Source organism: Malus domestica, chromosome 08 (genome assembly GCF_042453785.1).
Source record: "Malus domestica chromosome 08, GDT2T_hap1".
NCBI classification, from domain to species: Eukaryota; Viridiplantae; Streptophyta; class Magnoliopsida; order Rosales; family Rosaceae; genus Malus; species Malus domestica.
This window is the reverse complement of record NC_091668.1, coordinates 30,000,688-30,026,339: the sequence shown is the minus strand read 5'-3', so window position 1 is coordinate 30,026,339 and position 25,652 is coordinate 30,000,688. Positions and strand designations below refer to the sequence as shown.

Genomic DNA, 25,652 nt, shown 5'->3' with positions numbered 1-25,652 from the left:
TACAGCTACATTCCTCGACCCTATTAGAATGTATTGAACAAATTCGATCTTCAATTTAAAATATTTACACTAGTGGATAATTTTTTTATACTTAATGGAAGTATAACATTAACTCTTAAGTGTTTGTTAAATCCATCAATTTGATAGGATATGCATTCTACGAAACTAGTTTCAACGATCCAACCATCAAATATGTTTGTTTATACTCCGAGATCGCATACCTAAAAAATCACAAAAACCAAACATTCAAAGATTAGGTAACAGAACAAAAGATTTCGACGGTTATAAACGAAAAATCATAATTTAACAGTTATTTTAGCTCCGATTTTGATGATTTTTTACAGCTATACTCCTCGACCCTATAAGAATGCATTCAACAAATTTGATCTTCAATTTAAAATATTTACACTAGTGGATAATTTTTTATACCTAATGGAAGTATAACATTAACTCTTAAGTGTTTGTTAAATCTATCAATTTGATAGGATATGCATTCTACGAAACTAGTTTCAATGATCCAACAGTCAAATATGTTTGTATATACTCCGAGATAGCATGTGTAAAAAGTTGCAAAAAAAAAACATTCAAAGATTAGGTAACGGGACCGTGAGTGAAAAAAAAAAATGTAAACCATTTATTTATTTATTTTTAATCAATATAACATTTTAAAATAATATAATAGTCAATTTCTGTAGGTTATAACCGTCAGAATAATAAAATAATAACCGTCAGAAACTAAAATAATAAAATAGTCAATTTCTGTCGGTTATAACCGCCATCATTAACTTAAAAACCGCCAGAATATGTTAAAAATATTAAAAAAAAAAGAATTCAAAAATACTGAGGGTTAAATCCACCAGGAAAAATCCGCCAGGAATTTCTGTCGGATATATCCGACAGTAAATAAATTATGTGTCGGATATCTTTTATCCGTCAAAATGGCTTATTAACCACCAGGATCGTCCGACACCTAAAGCTAATATTGTAGTAATGAAGCAAGCTTCGGCATACAGTTGAAGGGCAACTTGCCTATTCTTTAATTATTTGAGTGGAAATCCACTGTTCTACAACAGATTGTTCCAAGTATACTTAACAAGTTCAAGCTGCTACCCAAATAAAGGACATACATTGGCAACATTTGCATTATAATATAAAATCTTCTTCAATCAAAAATCTGTCACTTCATTCTGAGAAAAGAAGAAGCCAGAAGGGCCATCATTGGGCAGGAATGCCAACTTCACAACCCTTGATGCACCTTCTTCGACAGGCAAGAGGCCGGAATTGAAGTTTATATCTGTTTTGACAAATCCGGGGCATACACAATTGATACGAAAATCGGGGTACTTCTTGGCTAGAACACGTGTATATGCATTCATTGCTACCTTTGAGAGTATATAGCTAGACACATAAGAAGGCCAGCCTTTGCTCTCAAGTGAACCCTCCTTGAAGTCTTCTAGAAACTGAGTTAGCACCTCGTCTATTCGCTCTTCTGTTAGGTTCTCGAAATCACTGAAAACTCCTTTAACTCTGTCACTAGGTATTTTGTTTAACTTGCCCGTGGAGGATGAAACGTTAACAATTCTCGGTGATTCGGATAACTGGAGGAGTGGAATAAGCGCTTCGGTTGTTCGTTTAGCACCGTAATAGTTTATTTGCACGCATTCTTTTGCTAACTCATAATTTTCAGTCATCACTTTATTCCAATCAGTTGTTTCTTTCTGCATCACACACGCCCCAAACAAGAAAAATTGTTATTTACAGTTTGCACATGCACATCAGTCATCAATCTATCACAGTGAAAAAATCGTCCAGAATAATATTACACATAATCATTTAATTTCCTAGTAAAATGGCTAGTATGTTATCCGGTCCATTTCTTGCCACAAAAGGTGGCCTTGTGAGAAGAATCATGTCAAACACTTACCCAACCAGAAACTACTGCAGCTTTAAAAGCATCAGCATCCACAATGGATCCCCCCCCTACCCCCGCATTGTTCACCTGTGCAGAGCACAAATCTTTCAATATTTGTTTTACTTCAGCAACTCAAACTATTGAAAAGTAAGAAATTCTAGAAAATGGAAATAAAAGGGTCAGCTTGGGTAGATCCTTAGATGTTCTTATAACTAACTGAAAATCCAATGCCATTTATAGAGCCAGCTTTGAGGCCGGAGTATGCTACACTGCAAAACCCTAAAAGTCCAGCGACTAATCTAATTAATGAGTTAGAGAAACTTTATTTGATTCGAGCGATATTCTAATTAATCTAATATAAAAACTTGGCTACGCCCAAAAGCAGTCTTCGAAGACAAAAACTTTTTAAGAAATGAGCTATGATCGTACCAAGATATCGAGTTTCCCGAACTGGGTTTTAATGAACTCCGCGAGAGTAGCAATGGTTGAAGGGTTAGCCACATCAAGTTGATGAAAAACCACTTCACCTGCCAAGCCGGACTGTTGGAGTTTCTCAACAGCTTCAAGACCCCTCTTCTCATCTCTAGCTGTTAAGACCACTGTCATTCCATCTGATGCCAACTGCTTGACAATCCCTAATCCTATTCCTTTGTTTGCCCCTGTCACAACTGCATACCTGAAAAATTCACACGCATAACAAACACCAAATTCAGAACAAATTAACAACAAAATAAGAAACAAAAACAAAGAGTGAGAAATTGTTATGGAGTGGCCACCGCTTTGTTGCTTCTGCCATTGATAATGATTCGATATCGATCGGGTTGATCAGTCGGTAGTTAGATAATCGTTTGCGTGCTTATATAGAGTGTTTGAGTTTTGTTTTGTAAGATAAAAATTAGAAGAAAATTGTTCATTGGCATCTTCCAACTACTGAAGTAGGATCTAGCTGTTTCTAGAAGAAAGTGGACTTTTCTTTGCACAATGAAAAGAACTCTGGGTGATGCAATTGCCCACGTTATCCAAAATTTTTGTGATGTAAAAAAAGAATCCCGATAAATCATTAATCATATTTGTTTATTATACATTGTGTGGTTAATTTTTTTCAGATATTATTTGTGTTTAATTTTAAATAAAATTTTTAAAATAATTTCTGATCGTACGATATATAATGAACAAACACAATTTACATATCTCCGGAATCCTTACAAAGATTATCCGAAGAGGATCCTCATTCGTGTAAATCAACCATCAGCAAAGACAATTGGAATTTTAGTGTTGACTATTTGTAAATACATATTCCAAAATATCCAATTAATTTGATTCTCTGTGCATGAAGAAATTTTTCCATATGCTAAAAACATGAGCCAATACATCAGGATCGACCTTGAGGGTGTGCGAGCTATGCAACCGCACAGGGCCCTCTTTATGGGGCCTGGAAATATATATAAAACGTAAACATAATTAACAAAATTCTCATAGGCGCATAACAGAGTTGGCAGATGCTAGTTTTTGTAGTTACATAGCATGGGTTCGACCCCTACCTTCACATATAGCAGAGTTGGCAGATGCTAGTTTTTCTAGTTACATAGCATGGGTTCGACCCTTACCTTGACATATCTTTTAATTATGAATTTTATTTGGGGGTAACCATTCTGGACCTTTTTAGCTAGACTCTTTTCATTATAAGATCACTTTTGCTAATAAATATATAATGAGGAATATCATAATAAATTATAATCTTAAAAGGTTGAAGATATAATCTTTAAAAGCCCCCCATTTTTTTATACGATATCATTTAATCGTTTATTTTGTCATTGTTTAAACGTCACACCCCTAAAGTACTCCATTGATTACCGTTAGGTTAATTTAGTTTAATTGATTTAAGACACGAATCTCGAAATTTTGACAAATCTAACAACAATCAACCGGGGCGGGGTGAGAAACATCCTTAAAGTTGTTAACAACTCAGACGTACAATTTCGATTTCTGTTGGAGTGTCAATTAAACTCTTTTTAAAATATGGAAGAAGTTTTATTCGGATGTTGCATGTCATTCCTCTTAATGTCTTTATTGATGCATAGAAAAAGCGCTAATTAAAACTGACATTCTTGTTCTCATGAGTATACCGATTTGCTCACAACTTGTCACTGTGGTCACCGCCCGATTAATACCTAGGCGTTTGAAAATTAAGAAAGGGTGCCTAGACCTGCTGAGGCACCTGCCTAGACCGCCTAGGCACCTGCCTAGCTCGTCCAGACCCGCATAGGCACCCGCCTCACTAAGAAGAAAATAGATAAATTTCATTTTACATTTTACTTTTTTCAATAAATTGTAAGATACTTGTTGAATACTTAAATAAACACACATTATATGCTTGTTCCTTATGTTTTCATTATGTTCCAATATTTCATAATATATATGTCATTCTATTTTGTAGTTTTTGATGAAATTACATATATTTTAAGTATAAACAGACACTTATTTACATGAAATATAGTAGATTTACTTAAATCCGTCTAATCCGCCTACTCGCCTAGGTGCTAGGCCCCAGTCCGCCGTCTGACTAGCGCCTAGCGTCTTTTAAAACATTGCAATTTGTTCACTCAATAATTCTGTGTAAGAAATGAATATATGTTATAAATAGGCAAAAGTTAGAGAAATAACCTTTGCTAGGGACAGTGCGAGGTTGTTGCAAAATATTACACTAATACAAAATGATTGCAGATAAGAGAGAAATAGGAGGATACTGAAAATATTCTAACTTTTCTTTCTTTCTTGCTCTTATCTTTTGAACATTTGTAATGCTCTATTTATAGAGCAACTACTTTGAAAGCAAACAAATTACACTATTAAGCATATGAAAAGTTTACTGTATGCATGTGGGCATACATACCCACTTATTTACAACACTTCCCATTGGATGCCCACATATCAACATCAGTTGCTTCGTTAAAACCTTGCTTGGAAAAACCCAGTGGGAAAAAACCGTAGGGAAGGAAAAATAGTACAACTTTACCCGGATTGTTGATATGGTGTTAAGCATGCTTATGTTGCCTCGTTAAAACCTTGATAGGAAAAACCCAGTGGGAAAAATCCTAATCGAAGGGAAAAGAGTACAACATGCATGTATCATGGATGCTTCCCCTGAATTGTATCTCCCCCTGATTCCGCATTCTTCAAATTGGTAAGCCGACGTAATCCAATTCCCTGCATTAACTTCTGAAATGTGCACTTTGGTAGAGATTTGGTGAACAAGTATGCCAGATTTTCATTGGAACGGATTTGTCTAACTTCAATAACTTTAGCCTTCTGAAGCTCATATGCATTGAAAAATCTTACAGATATATGTTTAGTCTTGTCGCCCTTGATGAATCCTTCCTTCATTTGGGCAACACAGGCTGCATTATCTTCATGTCTGACAGTTGGAGTGTCTGTCCTTGAAGGTAGACCACATGAATTCCGGATGTGATTGATCATTGATCTTAACCAAGAACATTCATGACTTGCTTCATGTAAAGCAATTATTTTCGAGTGATTGGAAGATGTAGCAACTAATGTTTGTTTTGTTGAGCACCATGAAATTGATGTATCTCCATTAGTGAACACATATCCAGTTTGTGAACAGGTTTTGTGCAGATCAGAAAGGAAACCAGCGTCTGTATATCCAACAAAAATCTGGTCATTTGTGGATTTCTCTGAGTAGAAGAAACCTATGTATGTTGTTCCACGAAGGTATCACAATACATCTTTGACTCCCTTCCAATGACGAATTGTTGGAGCAGAGCTACATCTTGCTAACAAGTTGATTGAAAAAAGCTATATTTAGTCTAGTACATTGTGCTAAATACAATAAAACACCTATTGCATTCAAATATGGTACTTCTAAACCAAAGACCAGTTCATCATTTTCTTTTGGACGGAATGGATATTTCTTAACGTCCAAAGAACGAACGACCATTAGGGTGTTAAGTGGATATGCCTTGTCCATGCCAAATCGCTTCAGTATTTTTTCAATATAAGCTGATTGATGGACCAAAATTCCATTAGCACAATGCTCGATTTGCAGGCCGATATAAAATTTTGTTTTCCCAAGGTCTTTCATTTCAAATTCGCTTTTCAAATATTCAGCAGTTTTATTGATCTCTTCAGGGGTTCCGACTAGGTTCATATCATCGACATATACTGCCACTATAGCAAATCCAATATTTGATTTCTTAATGAACACACAAGGGCATATGCCATTGTTGGTATATCCTTCTTTGATCAAATACTCACTGAGACGATTATACCACATTCGTCCAGATTGTTTCAGCCCATATAATGATCGCCTTAATTTAATTGAGAACATACCTCGTCGTTTGTTAGTTGTTTCAGGCAACTTAAGTCCTTCTGGGACTTTCATATATATGTTAGTATCTAATTCTCCATATAGGTACGCAGTGATGACATGCATAAGTCGCATGTCAAGTTTTTCTGAAACTACCAAACTTATTAATTAACGGAACGTAATTACATCCATTACAGGAGAGTATGTCTCTTCATAATCAATTCCAGGCCTTTGTGAAAAACCTTGTGCAACGAGTCGTGCTTTATATCTTGCAATCTCGTTTTTCTCGTTGCATTTCCTTGTGAATACCCATTTGTAACCCACTGGGTTTACACCAGGCAGGGTTTAGACTACCGTTCCAAAAACACTTCGCTTTTTTGAGGAATTTAATTCTGCCTGGATTGCATATTTCCACTTAGGCCAATCTTGTCTCTGTTTGCATTCATCAACAGAGCGAGACTCAATGTCATCTCTTAATATAATTTCAGTGGCTACTGCAAATGCGAACATGTCGTCGATGATTATTTCATTTCGATCCCACAATTCATTAGTACATACATAATTTATGGATATTTCTTTGCTTTCATGTACTTCTGTTTCTTCAGGGACATATGTCTCATCAAGAACATTTTCTTTTTTAGAATCATGAATTGTGGATTTATCATTCATTTTCTTTTCTTGAATGATTCCATTTGGGTTCAACTATGCCCTCATTTTTCTCTTTCGAGGAGCTGAATCTTTTGAACCTGGGAGTCTACCACGCTTCAGGCGTGCATTAGATGAATCACTCGCTGCCACTTTATTTTGTCCAACAGGGACATCAATTCTTGCAAGTGCATTTGCAGCTGGTATATGTGACTTTGTCACTTTCAAAGCATCATTAAATGCATATGGCATTTGATTAGTAATACTTTGAAGGTGAATGATCTTTTTCACTTCATTTTCACATTGAATGCTTCAAGGATCAAAATGAGATAAGGTGGGAACAACCCATGTCAGCTTTTGCCGTTCTTCTGGAACGGTCTTTTCTCCCCCTAATGACGGGAAGACTGTCTCATCAAAATAACAATCCGCAAAATGATCTGTAAACATATCACCTGTCAAGGGTTCCAAATATCTAATGATAGATGGTGAATCAAAACCCAAATAAATTTTCAGTATGCGCTTAGGTCCCATTTTAGTGCGTTGTGGCGGTGCAACAGGCACATAAACAACACAACCAAAAACTCGTAAATGTGAAATGTTTGGTTGATGCCCAAACACGAGTTGTATTGATGAGTATTGGTGGTTGGCTATGGGTCTCAATCGAACCAATGATGCAGCATGTAAGATAACATGTCCCCACGCAGAAACTGGCAATTTATTTTCATAAGCAAAGTGCGAGCTATTAATTGAAGCCACTTGATAAACGTCTCTGTTAAACCATTTTGAGTATGGACATGAAGAACAGGGTGTTCAACATCAATGCCCAGTGCCATGCAGTAATCATCAAAGGTCTGAGATGTAAATTCATTAGCGTTATCAAGTCGGATTGACTTAATGGGGTGATCTGGGAACTGTGCTCGCAACTTAATTATTTGAGCAAGAAGTCTCGAAAAAGCTACATTTCGAGTAAACAATAGGTAAACATGTGACCATCAGGTAGATGCATCAACCAAAACCATAAAATATCGAAATGGTCCACAAGGTGGTTGAATGGGCCCATAAATATCCCCTTGAATTCTTTGCAAAAATGATGGGGATTCAGCATCAACCTTTAGTTGTGATGGTCTAGTTACCAACTTCCCTTAGGAACAAGCCTTACAAGGGTTATCATTTGAGACAGTAATTTGTCTGCTCAATAATAGATGTCCATTAGAGTTGGTAATGATCCTACGCATCATGGTGGATCCTGGATGACCCAAACGGTCATGCCAAAGCATGTAAACTTTTGAATCCATGAACTTCTGGTTCATAACAGTATATGCCTCAATTGTCTTTATGTATGTATAATACAATCCACTCGATAAACCACTCAACTTCTCCAATATACGTTTCTGGGTATCATTGGAGGTAATGCATAGATATTCCACATTTTCTGCACTTTTGTTTCAATGCGGTATCCATTTAGACATATGTCTTTAAAACTCAACAAATTTATAGTGGATCGAGTAGCGTACAACGCATTTTGTATGGACAATATTGTTCCATTTGGTAACATAATCTGGGCTTTTCCTGAGCCTTCAATTACATCTGATTGCCCTGATATTGTTGTTACCTTTACTTTTGCAAGTATCAAGTTTGAGAAACACTTTCGATCTCAAAGTATTGTATGCGTGGTTGCGTTGTCTGCAAGACAAAAATATCCGCCATTGCTCTTGTTTTGAGAATAACTATAATTTTTATCCATGCTCTCTGAGTAAGGAAATTACTGTTAAAAGCAGTTTATTCATACTGAAATACTACTTTTATTGAATTGAAAATGTGAGCATTAAATCACAAGTACAAATAACAAGAGTACATCAAACATAAATAATTCACTTGGACCCATACACTTCATTCCATTTTTCAATAATGAAGTCTGAAACATCCAGGTGGTTTGTGTTCAATTCCCCTGATAAATCGAACACTGTATTAGTTATATCCATCGGTTTAGCCTGGTCGAGGAACGGTCCCGACACCCTTCTCATTGAGGGAGGCTTGATATAGATCCACTAGATGTTTTGGGGTGCGACTGGTACGCGCCCAGTGCCCATTGCCACTACACATATGGCAAACTCCTTTAGGATTTCTAGGAGTGTTCATATGAGCTTTGCCTTTCTGGTGATTTGCAATCTTAAAGCTCGGGGCTGGATTATACCTTAGAACCTGGTTGTGAAACTGGATACCATGGTTCTTGCCATTCCCGTTCCACCGACCTCGCTTGTGGCCACGTTCTCGTTTGTAATTATTGCCATGAAAGGATATGGTATTCCCTTCAAGGGAAACATCATTCACTTTTGGGAATGGTGTTAATCCGGTAGGTCGAGACTGATGATTTTTCATTAGAAACTCATTGTTTTGCTCTGCTACAAGGAGTACATATATCAGCTGGTTGTACTCAGTAAAGCCTCTTTCTCTATATTGCTGCTGCAGGAGCACATTGGAGGCATGAAAGGTGCTGAAAGTATTTTCCAACATATCTTCCTCAGTGATTGTTTCTCCATAGAGCTTTAACTGGGAGCTAATTTTGAACATTGTAGAATTGTATTCAGCCATCGTTTTGAAATCCTGAATCCTTAGGTGAGTCAACTCATAACGAGCCCTTGAAAGAATCACCGTTTTCTGGTGATTATATCTATTTTTCAGTGCCTTCCAAAGGGTTAATGGATCTTCAACCATGAAGTACTCGCTCTTCAGTCCCTCATCAAGGTGTTGACGGATAAAGATCATGGCCTTCGCCCGATCTTGGAAGGATGCACTGTTATCCTCCTTAATGGTTTCCCCAAGATTTCCTGCCTCCAGATAGATCTTGGCATCCATCACCTAGGTAAGGTAGCTCTTTCCAGTAATATCCAGGGCAACAAAATCAAGCTTTGCCAAGTTCGCCATTTTCTTTTCTGAAACAAAAATGAGGCGTGTAAGAACTTGCAATAATATGTATTCTAGAGGAATATATTGTTAGAACTTCTGGTTCTTACAAAATTTTCATTTTGATTTTCAAGCCAAAATGATAAGCACTCAAAACTTCAGGCTCGAGATTTACATGATGAATGAGGATGTCGATTGTACTGCACCATTCTCATCGAAATAACATAGGATGGGCGATTATTCTGCACCACTCAATCAGCAGAAAAATTTAAATATGCAGAGCAGGGTGGGTGATTATACCACACCACCTAAAATTGCAATAAAATTAAATAACAGGCAAATTTAAAAATGCATGGTAGGGTGGGCGATTATACCGCTCCACCTAAAATTTGCAGTAAAATTAAATTTGCAGTCCAAGATGGGCGATGATACCACACCATCTTTGATCGCAACAAAGATAAATAACATTGGGTTAGTAATAAGGAGCTACACCAAACAAGAAATCAAAGATATAAGTAACTGTTATGTTAAGAACTAAAAGCAAGCATGGTGCAAACAATTCTTCGCGAGGGTATATCCAGCAGGTGAGCCAGAGGAAGAAGAAGAACAGTAAAATCGTTGGAGGAAACATTTTTCTTTCGGCGAAGAGAAATGAGAAATGGTTAGAGAGTCGTGCTGATAACTTGTTATAAATAGGCAAAAGTTAGAGAAATAACCATTGCTAAGGACAAGATACTGAAAATATTCTAACTTTTCTTTCTTTCTTGCTCTTATCTTTTGAATACTCGTAATGCTCTATTTATAGAGCAACTACTTTGAAAGCAAACAAATTACACTATTAAGTATATGAAAAGTTTACTGTATGCATGTGGGCAAACATACCCACCTATTTACAACAATATATATGTTTCTTCTTGATTTCTGCAATTTGATCAGTTAGTACTTAAGGCTTCTGGCAGTGGCTTTCCTCTCAGAAATGAGGTAAACAGAAGTAGTGATCTCTCTGGCTGCGAAATTGGAGCTTCATGGCCTGCTCCTCTTATGGTAGCGTAAGATAAAACGTCACTGTATACTTGTGTCCATCCAGCAACCTGAAAAGTTAAAAATTTATAAAGGATAAAAACTGCTAAGACCACAAGTAGATAGTCCGAATTTTCCACTGATATTATATTCACGAACCGACCTGTTTTTCTTGAACCCAGACTCTGTAAGGCACATTCGTTTGTAGCCCCAAGTCCTTTGCCAATCCGTTCACCAGTGTCCGTGTACTCGTTAGTGGAATAATAGAATCTTGATCTCCACTGTGGAAAACATGTAAGATAAACTTTTAAGGACAATTTCTAAAAGACTAAGATTATCAAAGATGGCAAGAGTTTTGATTTGTACAATGGTGAGACTCATCACCTGTAAATCAAAACCCGAATTCCAGACTTGACAAGGTCACCTAAAACTGGAAGGATCGGTGTTTCCAGGTTTTTCAAGTCATACTGGATGACACCTCTGCTGTAAAAGAGGATAATCAAAGTTAGAAGCACATTAAACAAAAAAGAACTGCTGCACAAGGAACATTTCTTCGATCTTCGAGTAGTTTGGAATATAATTGGAATTCTTTTCATGTTTTGATTCATCTTCGGAACCTACTACGCTTATGTGCACCAGTGATTCAAATGAGATGAGATGATTACTTGCTGCAAATTGTCCAATTTGTGACTCGGGCATGAAGCGCCTCCTGTACATCTGGTCGGTTGAAGTATGTAACTGTTTCATCTCCGATACAGACATTTATCTTCACTGCTGCAGATGTGATCGGTGAGTTGGAAGTTTGTATATTAACGTGGAGAATTCGAAAGAAATGTAAGGAGAAAATACCAAGGCTTACCAGTTGGAAAGACTGAGCTTCGACGGATGATAAACAGACATCGAGAGTAACGTCATATTGGTTGATCAAATGTCCAGGGACTTCTCTTTCAAATTGGTTCGCTACTGCATCACAAGCAGGGCTAAGTGGACCACCACGAATTACCTCCTGTCTAAAAATTTCAGAATAGTTGCAGACTGAAGTCAAATTTTCGAAGGTCGCATCTGATATTAATCCATGAGAGCACCAGTACTCTGATCGTGAGTTGATATCAGTATTGAATTCAAAAAGAGGATTGCCAATCTGCAAGCAAAAACAGCTCAAGCATGACATCTTAGTCGAAAACATCAACTCCAAAGTCACTTCATTTTTTCGATTCTCGTTTGCTTACTGCTACTGCTTTCAGATTGAACTTCAGTTTTGATTGGATAATGAGTTGTGCAAGCTGTGGAACATAGTGGCCTGGCAGTGAAACAAATGGAACTTTTTAGAAGCGTGTCGTAAGTTTGTACCTTTTGAGTTTTCTAATTGGTCAGTAGTGATAGAAATGATGGTTTTACAAGTAAATAATGTTACCTGCATAGCTCTGTCCTGTGATAAACAAATCCCTATTTTTATACTCAGGGAATTTGTGGAACCAGCGCCGAAGGAACTCGAAATTATCTAGTGCTAAAAAGAAGAGAATCGGAACATGATCAGAATGTACATGTTTACTATTTTCGGGTTATATTTTGTTGGTTGAATGAGGATTGAGAAAGTCATATGAAGCGAAAACCTGTGATATCGTCGTTCACGAAGCCATAGAATGATTTGTTTTCTGAGTAGGAGAAGCCTACTCCTGCAGGTGACTCCAAGAATAGCATATTTGCTTCTGCAAATATTATATAAAAAGAGAAAATCCATCGTAATTAGTATCAATGTTACGAGAATAATCGGGAGCAGAATCTAACTAAGAACGAATGTGACACAATTGTGATCACTTAAAACTATAATTTAATGGATTAATTACCTCTATTCCAACTAAAATCGTTCTTGAGTAAAATGTCTCCGCTTGGTAGAAAAGGTCCGTGCGCGATGAAAGCTCCTCCAACAGATGAACAACCAGGACCTTCACTTTAAACTCACAAAGCTCAGTTTTTTGGTTCGTAATTGTACTACGCAACACGCATTCATTAATGTATAAAATGTTACAAATATAGGCCTCGCTAAGTTGGCTGAAGCAGTAAGAGCAAAAACAAATAACGCATGAAATTTTTCCGGTAGAGATTATATTTGAAAATGGATTTGGATGGAAGCTCACCTCCATTGAGCCAAAGAACAAGAGGCTTTGAAGCAGGATCAGTTTGTGCTTCAACAAAGTAGTAAAAAAGTGATCTCCCTTGCTTTTCATCCACAGTTACATATCCTGCATATTGCTGGAAGTTGACTTGTGGTTGACCAGGCAACCTTGTGATTTTATCAGCTTCTTGGAGGGAGTTTTCCGTGGAAAACGCTTGGATGACAGTTGCAAAGACTGCGGCGACGACAACGATACTCCCTCGTTGAGGCTGCATCATGAGAGAGAGAGAGAGAGAGAGAGAGAGAGAGAGCTTCAATTATGAATTGTGGTGTGGGATGGTACAAGTATATAAAGATCTTATCTCGATTTTGTCTGGTACCAAGCTGGCTAAGTTGTGTAAGACAAATTTGTTGACTTTTGTAGTTTAGGTAGGATCCTAATTGATATGTAATCCCGTGTATCCTCATGTAATCACTTGTAATTAGTTTTATTTCCTTTTATGTTAGGGTTGTACACCTATATGTTCCTCTTATTGAGAAGAATATATGATCAATTCAAAGCATTTTCTTCTTGGTACCAGAGCCTAGGTTAGAGGAAATTAAAAAAAAAAAACACAGTGCGCTCTACGCAGAACCACAACCATCAGCCGCACAGCCAGTTGTGTAGCGTCGTCCGACCAGCGAGCGACGCCGTCGTTGCTGACCCGAGAACCACCAGCCGCGCTGCTAGTTGCACATCGCACCCGTCCGACCAGCGAGCGACTCCGTCGTTGCTGACCCCGAGTCCAGTGCAACTATTCTCTGATCTGAAACCACCACATTGACTGCACCGTCCTGTTGTCTGAGGAGTTACCAAATCTCGACAACACGGATCGTACACCACCAGCCGTATCAGCATCTCCATTTAAAACCCTAACTGTCTTCATCTTCACCCACACATACATGTTGCTGCTCCAGGTTGCAGTGTTTTGTTTTTTCTCCCAAATCTTCGTTCGCACGAAGACAACTCTGGACAAAGGGCAAAGGGACAAAATATAAACATTGAAAAATTGGGTCTTTTGCTTCAGGCCCACACGACAAGGAATTGATTTTTTGGTTTTGTGGATTATTGTTATTTTTAATTGTTGTTGGGCTATCTTTCTTGTTGGCCCGTGCAAATTGAAGCTTCTTGGGTTTGGTTTGCTTGGAAATTTGGGCTCTACCGATCACTGGGTAACGTATTGATTAAAATTGCTTGGGAATGGCAATCTGGACTTGTACTCCAAATCGATTTGACCAACTCGGACATGAGAATGCGACCACGTGTACCTCGTTTGCCGATGTGAAGGTAGATTCTGAAAATATAGTTGCGGAAGTGTCTGCCTCTACTAATATAGGTAACAATGGTAAGGCTTTAAAGGTTTATGCCTCTGTTATGAATAATACGTGGATAATTGATTCTGGTTGACACGCCCCGACCCTGATATTCCCCGAATACTAGGATAGACACGTGATGGCCAACACTCGAGGGTGACGAAAGCCATTAATTGATACAAAAGCTAAGAATAAGAAATAAATAAGGGTTATGAATTTAAATACAATGAATTAACAATATGGGAACGTGTTCAGAGCATACAACTAAACCTAATCACTAAAAAGAATTAAGATAAAATTGAATGAATAAAGAAGTGGGTCCTGCCCCGAGAGGATTTGAAGATACTGCTGCGAAAGTGTCTTGATGCCGGGATTACGTGCCTTGATTGTAAGTCCTGAATGAGGGCGCAAAACAAAGGTGAGTGGACCAAGTTTATATATATAATAATAACAAAATAGTTATGAACATACTAACCCCCACAGTTAATATGATGAAAACTACTAAATAATAAGTGATAGGTTTCTCAAAACCTTTAGCATGCCATAAAAACAATTCATATATCTATCTGCAAATCAATCTCAGAAATCATATCAGGAAGCATAACACAAGTTGTGTTGCTAGTGAGTGCACCGAATAATAATAATATCTCCCGGCCCAATGCCTGCACCTAAATCTCTATGGCCTTCACCATGAGATAACTCCCTCCCGGCCCAATGCCAGTCTCCGTGGTCCCTCAGCCTTCCACTGGGGATTATTTCTCCAGGCCTCTGCCAACTACAAGTCCTCGCACCTGGCGGCATGGTGTTCACTAGGTACGCACAAAACAGTTTTCTAAAATACAACTTCGTAGCATAGGTTCATCGATCCCCTATACTACGAAGAGGTGTTCGAAAATCATTTGAAACACATTCTTAGCATCCTATCGTCATCGATCAGATAGTCTACCAGAATGAGGGTTCTATAGAAAATACAATATAATGAAAATAGTTCAAAATATATATCTAATCAATCATCATCAAATCATCATGCTTCCTGTAAAGTATTCCTCAAATCAATCAATCTGTAAGGCATGCTATTTATATATGCAATTCTATGAATAAAACATGAAATTTTTGAAGGTGGTCCACTCACAGTACTTAGCCGCCAAAAGTTGCGCCACTAGCAAAGATGGAAACGTCACAATAATTGTCCCTAAGCACATAAATGGCACAATTAATCAAACTACCCAAACGATAGAATTCCAAGAAATGGAAACGAGTCTTGGGTTTGGATTCGGATTAAGGTTTAGGTTTAGGTTAAATAAGGTTAGGACCTATTGGGTTTTGGGTTTGGATAGGTTAGGAATAAAGGAAGTGGTTTGGGCTTATGCCCAAAACCCACACCACATACACACTCACGGCATACATACACGCACGGGACACACACATACGGCCTACACACACACACACACGGCCCACACCACCTTACACCACCTAAACACACACATGATACATTCACACATACACATACACATGCACAACATGCATACGCATGCACGGCATGCACACACACAACACACATATGTACACACGTGCACAGCACACACTTGCACATTACACATGCACACGGTACACATTCACAACACACACGCATGCACTACATCACACACACACACACACACCATATGCACTAAACATACACATCCACACAGAACACGCACACACCCATATCGCAGCCCACACCACACATACTCAGTACTGCACACACATACACATACACACACGGCACATGCATAACCACACTCTCGGCCCGTAGGCCTAATAGCCGAAAAGGTTGGTTTTGGTGTTCTGAGCTGGTCCAAAATATGGGCCTAAGGCCCGTGGGTGCTTTGGGTGGTCTGAAAACAATAGAACTTTTACGGAATGATTTCTTGTATTACTTGTTTTGAAATATATACATGTACAATCTAAGTTCAACAAGGAAACAAAAGCTTTAATACAAACCTACTTAAAAAAGGACTCCTATTATTTACATTCCCTTTTTCCCTAATATTGACTCATGATCAACACTCCCCCTCAAGTTGGTGCATAGATATCACACATGCCCAACTTGACAAGTGAGTCATCAAACTCTCGACTACATACTGCATGAGTTAGAACATATGCAAGTTGCTCATCTGAATTCACAAATGGGATCGACACAATCTTCCTTTCAAGTTTCTCTTTAATAAAATGTCGATCAACTTCCACATGTTTTGTTCTATCATGCTGTACCGGATTATCAGCTATATCTCTCGCTGACTTATTATCACAGTATAGTCTCATGGTCTCTTTTGGCTTGAACCCAAGCCCCTCAAGAAGTTTTTGAAGCCAGAGAAGCTCACATATGCCGTGAGCCATCCCTCGAAACTCAGCCTCAGCTGAGGATCTTGATACTACCTTCTGTTTTTTACTTCTCCATGTGACCAAATTGCCTCCTACAAAAGTAAAATATCCCGAAGTAGACCGTCTGTCACCTACACTTCCTGCCCAATCAGCATCCGTGAACCCCTCAATCCTCAAATGTCCATGCTTCCGATAGAGAACTCCTTTTCCAGGTGCAGACTTTAAATAAGCTAAGATACGCATAACATCAGCCATATGATCTTCACTCGGTGAATGCATAAATTGACTTACTACACTTACTGCATAGGCAATATCTGGTCGTGTATGAGCCAATAAATTAGTCTCCCTACAAGTCTCTGATATCTCCCCTTATCAACCGATTTCTGATTCAGATCCAAACATAGATGATGTTTTTCAACAATAGGAGTATCAACTGGCTTACATCCCAGCATACTAGTTTCTTTTAGCAAATCCAAAACATACTTACGTTGTGACAAGAAAATACCTTTTGAAGATCGAGCAACTTCGACTCCAAGAAAATACTTCAAATCCGCTAGGTTCTTCATTTCAAACTCAGCCGCAAGATTTCTCTGCAGCCTTGAAATCTCATCACAATCATCCCCAGTAATAATCATGTCATCTACATAGATGATTAAGGCCGTCACTTTTTTCTGTCTCCGTTTGACAAACAATGTATGATCAGAATGACTTTAGTAATACCCAATCTTTTTCATAACTTGAGTAAACCTATCAAACCATGCACGAGGCGATTGCTTAAGCCCATAAAGAGACTTACGCAACCGACATACTCCGATACTTCTACCAGCACTGTACCCAGAAGGAAAATCCTTATATACTTCTTCCTCAAAGTTCCCATGAAGAAAGGCATTTTTCACATCAAACTGTTTTAATGGCCAGTTCATATTAGCAGCTAAAGATATCAGAACCCGTACCGTATTCATCTTGGCAACCGGAGAGAACGTTTCTTGATAATCTACACCATATGTTTGGGTGTATCCTTTAGCTACCAACCTTGCTTTGTACCTGTCGATTGATCCATCGGCTTTGTATTTGACAGTGAACACCCACCGACAGCCAACTGTTTTTTTTTCCTCTGGTAAAGACGTCACCTCCCAGGTATTATTCTTCTGTAACGCCAACATTTCTTCATCCATTGCGTTTGCCCATTTTGGATCCTTTAGAGCCTCCTCCACACGGGTTGGTACTCGAGTAGCCTCCATATTGTCCACCAAAGTCTTGCGCTCTGGTGCAAGACCATTGCATGAGACAAAGTTGGCTATTGGATACTTCACTTTGCCTTCCGGAGAAAACCTGTTAGGTGGCACACCCCGATTTTGTCTCGGTGGCAGCTTATATGTATTTACATCATTACTTATATTAGTTACATAATCATCCACAATACTTACCTCAGGTATATCCAGAGAATATTCATTGGGCAGCACTGTGGAGCTAGAGAGAGAAGGGGTTACATCAGTAGGCTCGACAACAACCTGTCCTGACTTCAGATCACTCTCATCTGGAACCTATCCTAACTGCATGCTGCTCTTGGCAACAGTCTGCAGGCTGCTCTCGGCAACAGTCTGCAGGCTGCTCTTGGCAACAGTTGCAGATTTATCACTAACAGTTGCAGATTTATCACTCTCGACATGTATGATCACTACCCCATTATGCATGGCATCAACCACAGGGATTCCTTCCAAGTCCAACCATTTCAGATCACCACTAGAGCTCTCCCCCTGGTGATCTGAAGATGAAGATACGGGAGCATAAAAATACTTTGATTCAGAAAAGGTCACATCTATGGTAACATACATATGACGAGTCGCAGGGTGATAACATTTATATCTTTTTTTATGAGAGGAGAAACCAACAAACACACAGCGAAGTGCACACGGATCCAACTTAGTGCGATGAATTTTCTGAATATGCACATAAGCCACACACCCAAAGACCCGGGGTTGGAGAGTATGAGAAGACACCACTGGAACATGTTGAGTGAGGACTTGAAAATGAGTTCGAAAATTAACCACCCGATAGGGCATACGATTAATCACGTAGACGGCATAAGTAACAGCTTCAGGCCAAAAAATCTTAGGAACAGATGCACTCAGAAGTAGTGCACGTGCCGTTTCTAAGATATGGCGATTTTTCCGTTCAGCCACCCCATTTTGCTGTGGAGTATAGGGGCAGGTTGTTTCATGGAGAATGTCTTGTTCACAAAGAAACTCTGACAACTCACGATTAATATACTCACCACCATTATCAGAACGAAGAACTTTAATCACAGAGAAGTATTGGGTCCGAAGCATTTGAGAAAAACTCCGAAATACCATACCAACATCACTCTTATTTTTTAACACATATAGCCACGTCATATGAGTGCAATCATCAACAAACGTAACAAACCACTTAATCCCAGAAGAAGTAACAACCGGAGATGGTCCCCAAACATCAGAATGCACAAGTTCAAACGGTAAAGCTCTTTTATTCATACTAGGCGGAAAAGAAGCACGATGGCTTTTAGCAAGAATACATACTTCACAATGTAAGTCTGATTCATTTACTCCACTAAATAAACTAGGTAACATATGTCGTAAATACCCAAAAGATGCATGGCCTAACCGACGATGCAACAACCACACTGCTTGTAAATTACTAGACCGGGACGCGCAAACTGCATTAGCTCTGCCAGAAACGACGTCGTCCACGTAGTACAACCCCTCTCTCTTAGTGCCACGCCCAATTATCTCCTTGGTCTGAATATCCTGAAGTAGACAAAAGGACGGATACATTAGAACAACACAATCCAATTGTTCAGTAACCTGTGGTATGGATAACAAGTGATGGGATAAAGACGAAACAAGCAAGCAATGATGTAAGGGAAGTGACGGGGTGAGATGCACAGTGCCGGCACCACACACAGGTGCCAAAGTACCATTGGCAGTTGATATATTTTTCCTGTGAGATGTAGTCATGTATTGAAACATATTTTTATCATATGTCATATGATTCGTTGCCCAGAGTCCAGAATCCAACCTGTATGGTGCTGTTTCTCGGAGGCTAAGAGAACATGTCCCATGGTACCTGTGTCGGACGATGAGGCACCCCGAGTACGAGTCAACAAATTCTAACAAGAGTTTGCCGAAACCTTAGTGCGTTCCGCTGTGCGTGGGTGCCTGCGTTTTTTCTGCAAAATTTCTGCAGAAAACAGTGTGGGCCGTGGGTGGTTATTTGGCTGTGTGTGCGCCGACTTCTCTGCACAGTTTTTTTGTGTGGTGTGGTTGCGTGTACGTAGTATCGTGTTGGTTTTGTGCTGATTTAGTGAGCAACACCGAATGGACTCAGGAGGCAGTGGCGTGATGAGGTTAGAGGGCAGTAACTCAACCAATAATCAAGTAGTGACTCATGTCGTCATTCAGAGTGATGCGTCTGTTGTACCCAATACCATGAAGTTAAATGGATCAAATTATCCTCTTTGGTCCAAGGTTTTGGAGATGCACATCGCTGGACGCAGTAGGAAGGGCTTTGTGACTGGGAGTACCAAGGAGCCTGCTGAGGCTAGTGCTGAGTATGAGACGTGGGAGACAGGGAATGCAATAGTAAAAAGGTGGTTGATCAATTACATGGAACCTACTATCATGGGTTTTTTCACTCACCTACGTACTACTAAAGAAGTATGGGAAGAGGTAGCTCGGACCTACTATGATGGGTCAGATATTTCTCAGATTTATGAATTGAAGGTTAAATCGTTCAAACTCCGTCAAGAGGGTCGGCCAGTTGGTGTGTATTATGCTGATCTCAAGTCTGTTTAGCAGGAGTTAGATCAACGGAGACCAATCAAGATGGTATGTGCTATAGATCTCAAGACACTTCGAGAAGAAATTCAGATTGATCGTGTGTATGCTTTTTTGGCGGGATTGGATGATGTGTTTAATAAAGTGCGTAGTGATATTTTACGTACTCAACCCTTACCTTCTGTTAAGGAGGTGTTTTCGGTTGTTCGACGTGAAGCTCAACGACATGCTACCATGATGGGTGGAAGTAACAATCAAGGAGGGTTGACGTCCATGGCAATGATCTCTCGGCCAGCTGGTACAAATCGTTCTAGTAATTCTTCTAATTAATCTTTAAATTCTCGTCCCTTCAACCGAGAAAATAAAGATGATTTGAAGTGTAATTTATGTGGACAAACCCGTCATACTGAGGATACATGATTTGCTAAGCATGGGGTGCCTGATTGGTTCCCAGAGTTAAAGAAAAAATTGCGTGCCAATGAGCGTGGAGCAGCCGGGTCCAGTGGAGGTCGTGCCTCCCTTGCTGCGGCTACACCCACTGTTCAGGAAGCCATGCCTAGCCCCAGTGACTCTAGCTCTGATACCAAATAGAACTTTTACGGAATGATTTCTTGTATTACTTGTTTTGAAATATATACATGTACAATCTAAGTTCAACAAGGAAACAAAAGCTTTAATACAAACCTACATAAAAAAGAACTCCTATTATTTACATTCCCTTTTTCCCTAATATTGACTCATGATCAACAAAAACCTGCACTGCTAACAGGGAAGGAAGGACGCCAGAAAACTTGATCGGTATTCGTCCCGATTCCTATTTGGTCCTAAAACTAAGTAAAGATAGGAAGTTTAAACATAAAATGATGCTGAGAGAGAAGGGAAAACAAGATTATACCTAGTTTAGAGCCACCACAGCTTGACCGTGAAGAAGAGGTCGGAAATTCGATTTCGAAATTCGTCGGATTCTGGAAATAAACACCTAAGGTATGCATGCAGAGATTAGAATCACAACTCAGGCTCAAAGGTCACCACAGATAGACTACAACCAAGGGAACAATTTAAACATACCTGAGATGGAATTTTCGAGAGAGTTCAAGCTCTCGGGTTCACTGGGCACTGCACTCACAGTGCACCGATGGTGCATGCAAAGCTATATTTAGTTTCCTCAGGTTCCAGAGATCCAGAATATGAGTATAAAGTGGTGCGAGTGCTAGGAAGAAAGAGAGGTGAGAGGGTTTTCAAAGTGAGAGCAAACTTAGAGCTCTCGGAGCTTAGAGAGAAGGTTTACAGAAATGGGTGCAGAAAAGAGTAAGGAAGATGATGGGTTCACGGGTTGGGTCAACCTTGGGCTTAAGAAAATTAAAGAAAATCTTTGGGCCTAGCATTAAATCACAAAGGAATGAGCCGGCCCAATGTCACTAGGTTATTTTCGGGTAAGGGTTCTACTGAACATATGACTTGTGATTCTAGACAGGTAGAAACCCTAAAACCATCCACCAAAACTGTCGTCAGTGTTGCCAACGGTAATTCTGCCCCTATTATTGGGGAAGGATCCGTCTCCCTTTCAGATACCCTTAGTCTTGATACCGTACTTGTTGTTCATTCTCTTGACTATAATTTAATATTTGTTGCTCAAATAACTGTCGTCCTGCATTGTCTTGTGATTTCTTGGTCTTCTTTTTGTGTTTTTAAGGATATTCAGACTCGCAAGACAATTGGTTATGGTATTAGGAAAGGGAAGCTCTACTATTTGGAGCTGACATCAAACAGTTCCCGAATGTTGACTCAAGCTCTTGCAGTGGAATGAAATCTGGGGGATAGGAATAAAGCTTCGGAGATTTGGTTGTGGCATTTTCGGCTTGGACATGCTTCGTTCGGCTATCTGCGGAAGTTGTTTCCTAGCATGTTTAGTAAGCATGATATTTCTAACTTTAAATGTGGTGTTTGTGAAATGGCTAAAAGTCATCGTACTTCGTTTCCGCCTAGTTTGAATAAAAGTTCAATCCCGTTTATGATCATTCATTCTGATGTTTGGGGACCATCTAAAACTGCTACACTTGGTGGTGCTCATTGGTTTGTTACTTTTATTGATGACTGCACACGTATGACTTGGGTTTGTTTGATGAAGTCCAAAAGTGAAGTTACTTCTTTGTTTCAACGGTTTTATAAAATGGTACAAGTACAATATAAGTCACAACTACAGGTTCTCAGGAGTGACAATGGCGGCGAATATGTAAACTCTGAACTTCGTGCCTTTCTTGATCATCATGGTATTGTTCATCAGACTACATGTTCATCTACTCCACAACAAAATGGTGTTGCAGAACGCAAGAATTGTCAGCTTCTAGAGGTTGTTCGTGCTTCTCTGATTGAGGCGCGTCTCCCGTTATCTTTTTTGGGAGAAGCTCTCACCTTAGCTGCGTATCTCATGAATCGTGTTCCATCCCGATCAGTCGACTTTTAGACACCGCTCCAGACTCTTTTTTCATATGTTGATGCTCATACAGTTCTTAATCTTCCACCTCACGTGTTTGGATGTGTAGCCTTCGTTTATCTTCATAAACAGCAGAGAATTAAGCTTTAGCCTCGGGCCTTACGGTGTGTGTTTATGGGGTATGCCTCAAATCAAAAGGGGTATCATTGTTATCACCCTTCGACGAACAAATTGTTTGTCACAGTGGATATTGCGTTTCATGAGAATGATATGTACTTTGCCCATCTCAAGTCTTCACTTCAGGGGGAGAATCAGACAGAAGTTCAAACTCTTGATTATACTATTCCAAATATAGATAGTGTGAATGATTTGGATTTAAGTGGTGATGTCTTGGAGACAAGTGGTGATCACTCACACGAAAACAATGATGTGAATGAATTGGAACTAAATGGTGATGTCGTGGAGACAAATGGTGATCATTCACATGGAAACAATGTTGAAAACCTTGAAAGGGACGAGTCGACATCACCAGATAACTCATTGCCTGATGGCTCACTGCCAGTTTCCTCACCACCGGACAGTCCTATGTCGCCAGCTATCTCACAATCGATCTTGAGTCTCAATAACCATAATCAATCGTTTTCGATCCTCGATGCACCACCACCACCACATCGTCTCCCTAATCGCGTCAACCGAGGTATTCCTAAACTTACTTATGAAGCCGACCCTAATTGCAAAACTCAGTATCCGATGAGTAAGCCCAACCCTGAGTCTAATGTGTTATACCCGTTAAGTAATTATGTGTTTACCAATCACCTGTCAGAATCAAATAAGTCATTTATGCATCAATTATCTACTGTATCTATTCCTAACAATGTGCATGAGGCTTTAGCTGATCCACGTTGGCAAGCAGCAATGAATGAAGAATTGAAGTCTTTGAAGAAGAATGCTACCTGGGAGATCACAGACTTGCCAGCCGGCAAGAAACCTGTGGGATGCAAATGGGTCTATACGGTGAAGTACAAAGCTAATAGGATAGTGGATCGCTTCAAGGCAAGACTAATAGCAAAAGGATACACTCAAAAATATGGAATTGACTATACAGATACATTTGTCTCTATAGCCAAGATCAATACAGTCCGTGTTTTGTTGTCCTTGGCTGCAAATCTTAATTGGCCATTACAGCAATTCGATGTGAAGAATTCCTTCTTGCATGGGGACTTAACAGAAGAGATTTATATGGATCTTCCACCGGGATGTAATGTTCCAGATAAATACAAAAGAAAAATGTACAGGTTGAAGAAACCCTTGTATGGCTTCAAGCAGTCCCCTCGAGCATGGTTTTGAAGATTCACAAAATCTATGAGAGCATTTGGTTACAGACAAAGTAACTCTGATCATACTTTGTTCTTGAAAAGACAAAATGAGAAGCTTACTACACTTATTGTGTATGTAGACGATATGGTGGTAACAGGTAATGATCCGTAAAAACGTGCGGCCTTGCAAAGATACCTATCTACAGAATTTGAAATGAATGACCTTGGATCCCTGAAATATTTTTTAGGGATTAAGGTGTCAAGAAGCAGTTCTGGAATTTTCTTGTCTCAGATGAAGTATATTATTGATTTGTTGCACGAAACTGGCATGTCAGCTTGTCAGCCAGTAGCTACACCATTAGAAGAAGGATTGAAGCTTAGTATTGATCCTAATCAAGTACCAGTTGACAAAGGAAGATACCAAAGGTTAGTAGGCCGTTTGATGTATTTGGCACACACAAGACCGGACCTTGCTTATGCCTTGAATGTAGTGAGTCAATACATGCATGATCCTGGAGAACAACATATGAATGCCGTGATGAGAATATTGCGATATTTGAAGGGAAGTCCGGACAAAGGAATTTTGTTTAAGAGGAATAATAATCACTTTAGTGTTGAAGGTTATACTGATGTAGACTGGGCAGGTTCCATTGATGATAGACGCTCAACATCAGGTTACTTTACGTTTGTTGGGGGTAACTTGGTTACATGGAGAAGTAAGAAACAGAATGTGGTTGCCCGTTCCAGTGCAGAAGCAGAATACAAAGGTATAGCTTTGGGAATTTGTGAAATTTTGTGGCTTAAGCTTCTGTTAAGCAATTTGGGTATACAACATGATCAGCCCATGAAATTATTTTGTGATAATAAAGCTACTCGTGACATTGCACATAATCCGGTACAACATGATAGAACAAAGCATGTTGAAGTTGATCGGTTCTTCATCCAAGAAAAATTGGAAGGGAAAATAATTGAAGTACCGGCGATAAGAACAGAAGATCAGTTGGCAGATATCATCACAAAAGCTGTTTCGAGTCACAAGTTTTCAAGTTTCTTACACAAGTTGGGCATGAGTGACATATATGCATCAACTTGAGGGGGAGTGTTGACTTTTGTAGTTTAGGTAGAATCCCTAATTGATATGTAATCCCGTGTATCCTCATGTAATCACTTGTAATTAGTTTTCTTTCCTTTTATGTTAGGGTTGTACACCTATAAGTTCCTCTTATTGAGAAGAATATATGATCAATTCAAAGCATTTTCTTCTAAATTGTCCAAGAGCTCACGTATTCAACATATTGTATTGTTCTGACGTGGGTTGATGATACCAATTCATAAATGTTCATGAGTACAACTTGCTCTTGCAAGAAATGTACTCTACTTTGAGATTCTAAGCAAGTGTTATGCATATATATGGGGATCGGATGTCTTGAGTTTGATGCATATCAC

The 25,652-nt window shown here is 39.2% G+C and overlaps 3 protein-coding genes across 4 annotated transcripts in view; all 3 read right to left on the bottom strand.

The window, feature by feature from the left end:
- Positions 1-25,652, bottom strand: part of LOC139198170 (serine carboxypeptidase-like 45) — a 67,418-nt gene that overhangs the window by 18,898 nt on the left and 22,868 nt on the right. The window lies entirely within an intron of this gene.
- LOC139197970 ((+)-neomenthol dehydrogenase-like) lies at positions 1,009-2,904 on the bottom strand. Of its 2 annotated transcripts, XM_070826162.1 has the most exons (4): positions 2,689-2,904; positions 2,342-2,588; positions 1,925-1,999; positions 1,009-1,718 (listed from the first exon to the last, which is right to left on the bottom strand). In XM_070826162.1, exons 1-4 carry the CDS (start codon positions 2,706-2,708, stop codon positions 1,167-1,169), a joined length of 894 nt encoding a protein of 297 aa, XP_070682263.1. In that variant the 5' UTR covers positions 2,709-2,904; the 3' UTR covers positions 1,009-1,166. The 2 variants fall into 2 exon arrangements, with proteins under 2 accessions (XP_070682263.1, XP_070682264.1); XM_070826163.1 differs by lacking the exon at positions 1,925-1,999.
- LOC103425605 (serine carboxypeptidase-like 45) lies at positions 10,525-13,249 on the bottom strand. The gene is made up of 9 exons (XM_070826575.1): positions 12,947-13,249; positions 12,656-12,754; positions 12,422-12,517; positions 12,223-12,315; positions 12,038-12,108; positions 11,474-11,949; positions 11,193-11,291; positions 10,972-11,089; positions 10,525-10,879 (listed from the first exon to the last, which is right to left on the bottom strand). Exons 1-9 carry the CDS (start codon positions 13,200-13,202, stop codon positions 10,721-10,723), a joined length of 1,467 nt encoding a protein of 488 aa, XP_070682676.1. The 5' UTR covers positions 13,203-13,249; the 3' UTR covers positions 10,525-10,720.

Coding starts and splice junctions, on each gene's coding strand:
- LOC103425605 (XM_070826575.1), bottom strand. CDS start 13,202: ATGATGCAGCCTCAACGAGGGAGTATCGTTGTCGTCGCCGCAGTCTTT. Junction 12,518..12,655: donor CGATTTTAGTTGGAATAGAG/GTAATTAATCCA, acceptor TAATATTTGCAG/AAGCAAATATGCTATTCTTG. Junction 12,109..12,222: donor CACAGGACAGAGCTATGCAG/GTAACATTATTT, acceptor TTTCACTGCCAG/GCCACTATGTTCCACAGCTT.
- LOC139197970 (XM_070826162.1), bottom strand. CDS start 2,708: ATGGCAGAAGCAACAAAGCG. Junction 2,589..2,688: donor ATGGCAGAAGCAACAAAGCG/GTGGCCACTCCA, acceptor TGAATTTTTCAG/GTATGCAGTTGTGACAGGGG. Junction 1,719..1,924: donor CTGCAGTAGTTTCTGGTTGG/GTAAGTGTTTGA, acceptor TGTGTGATGCAG/AAAGAAACAACTGATTGGAA.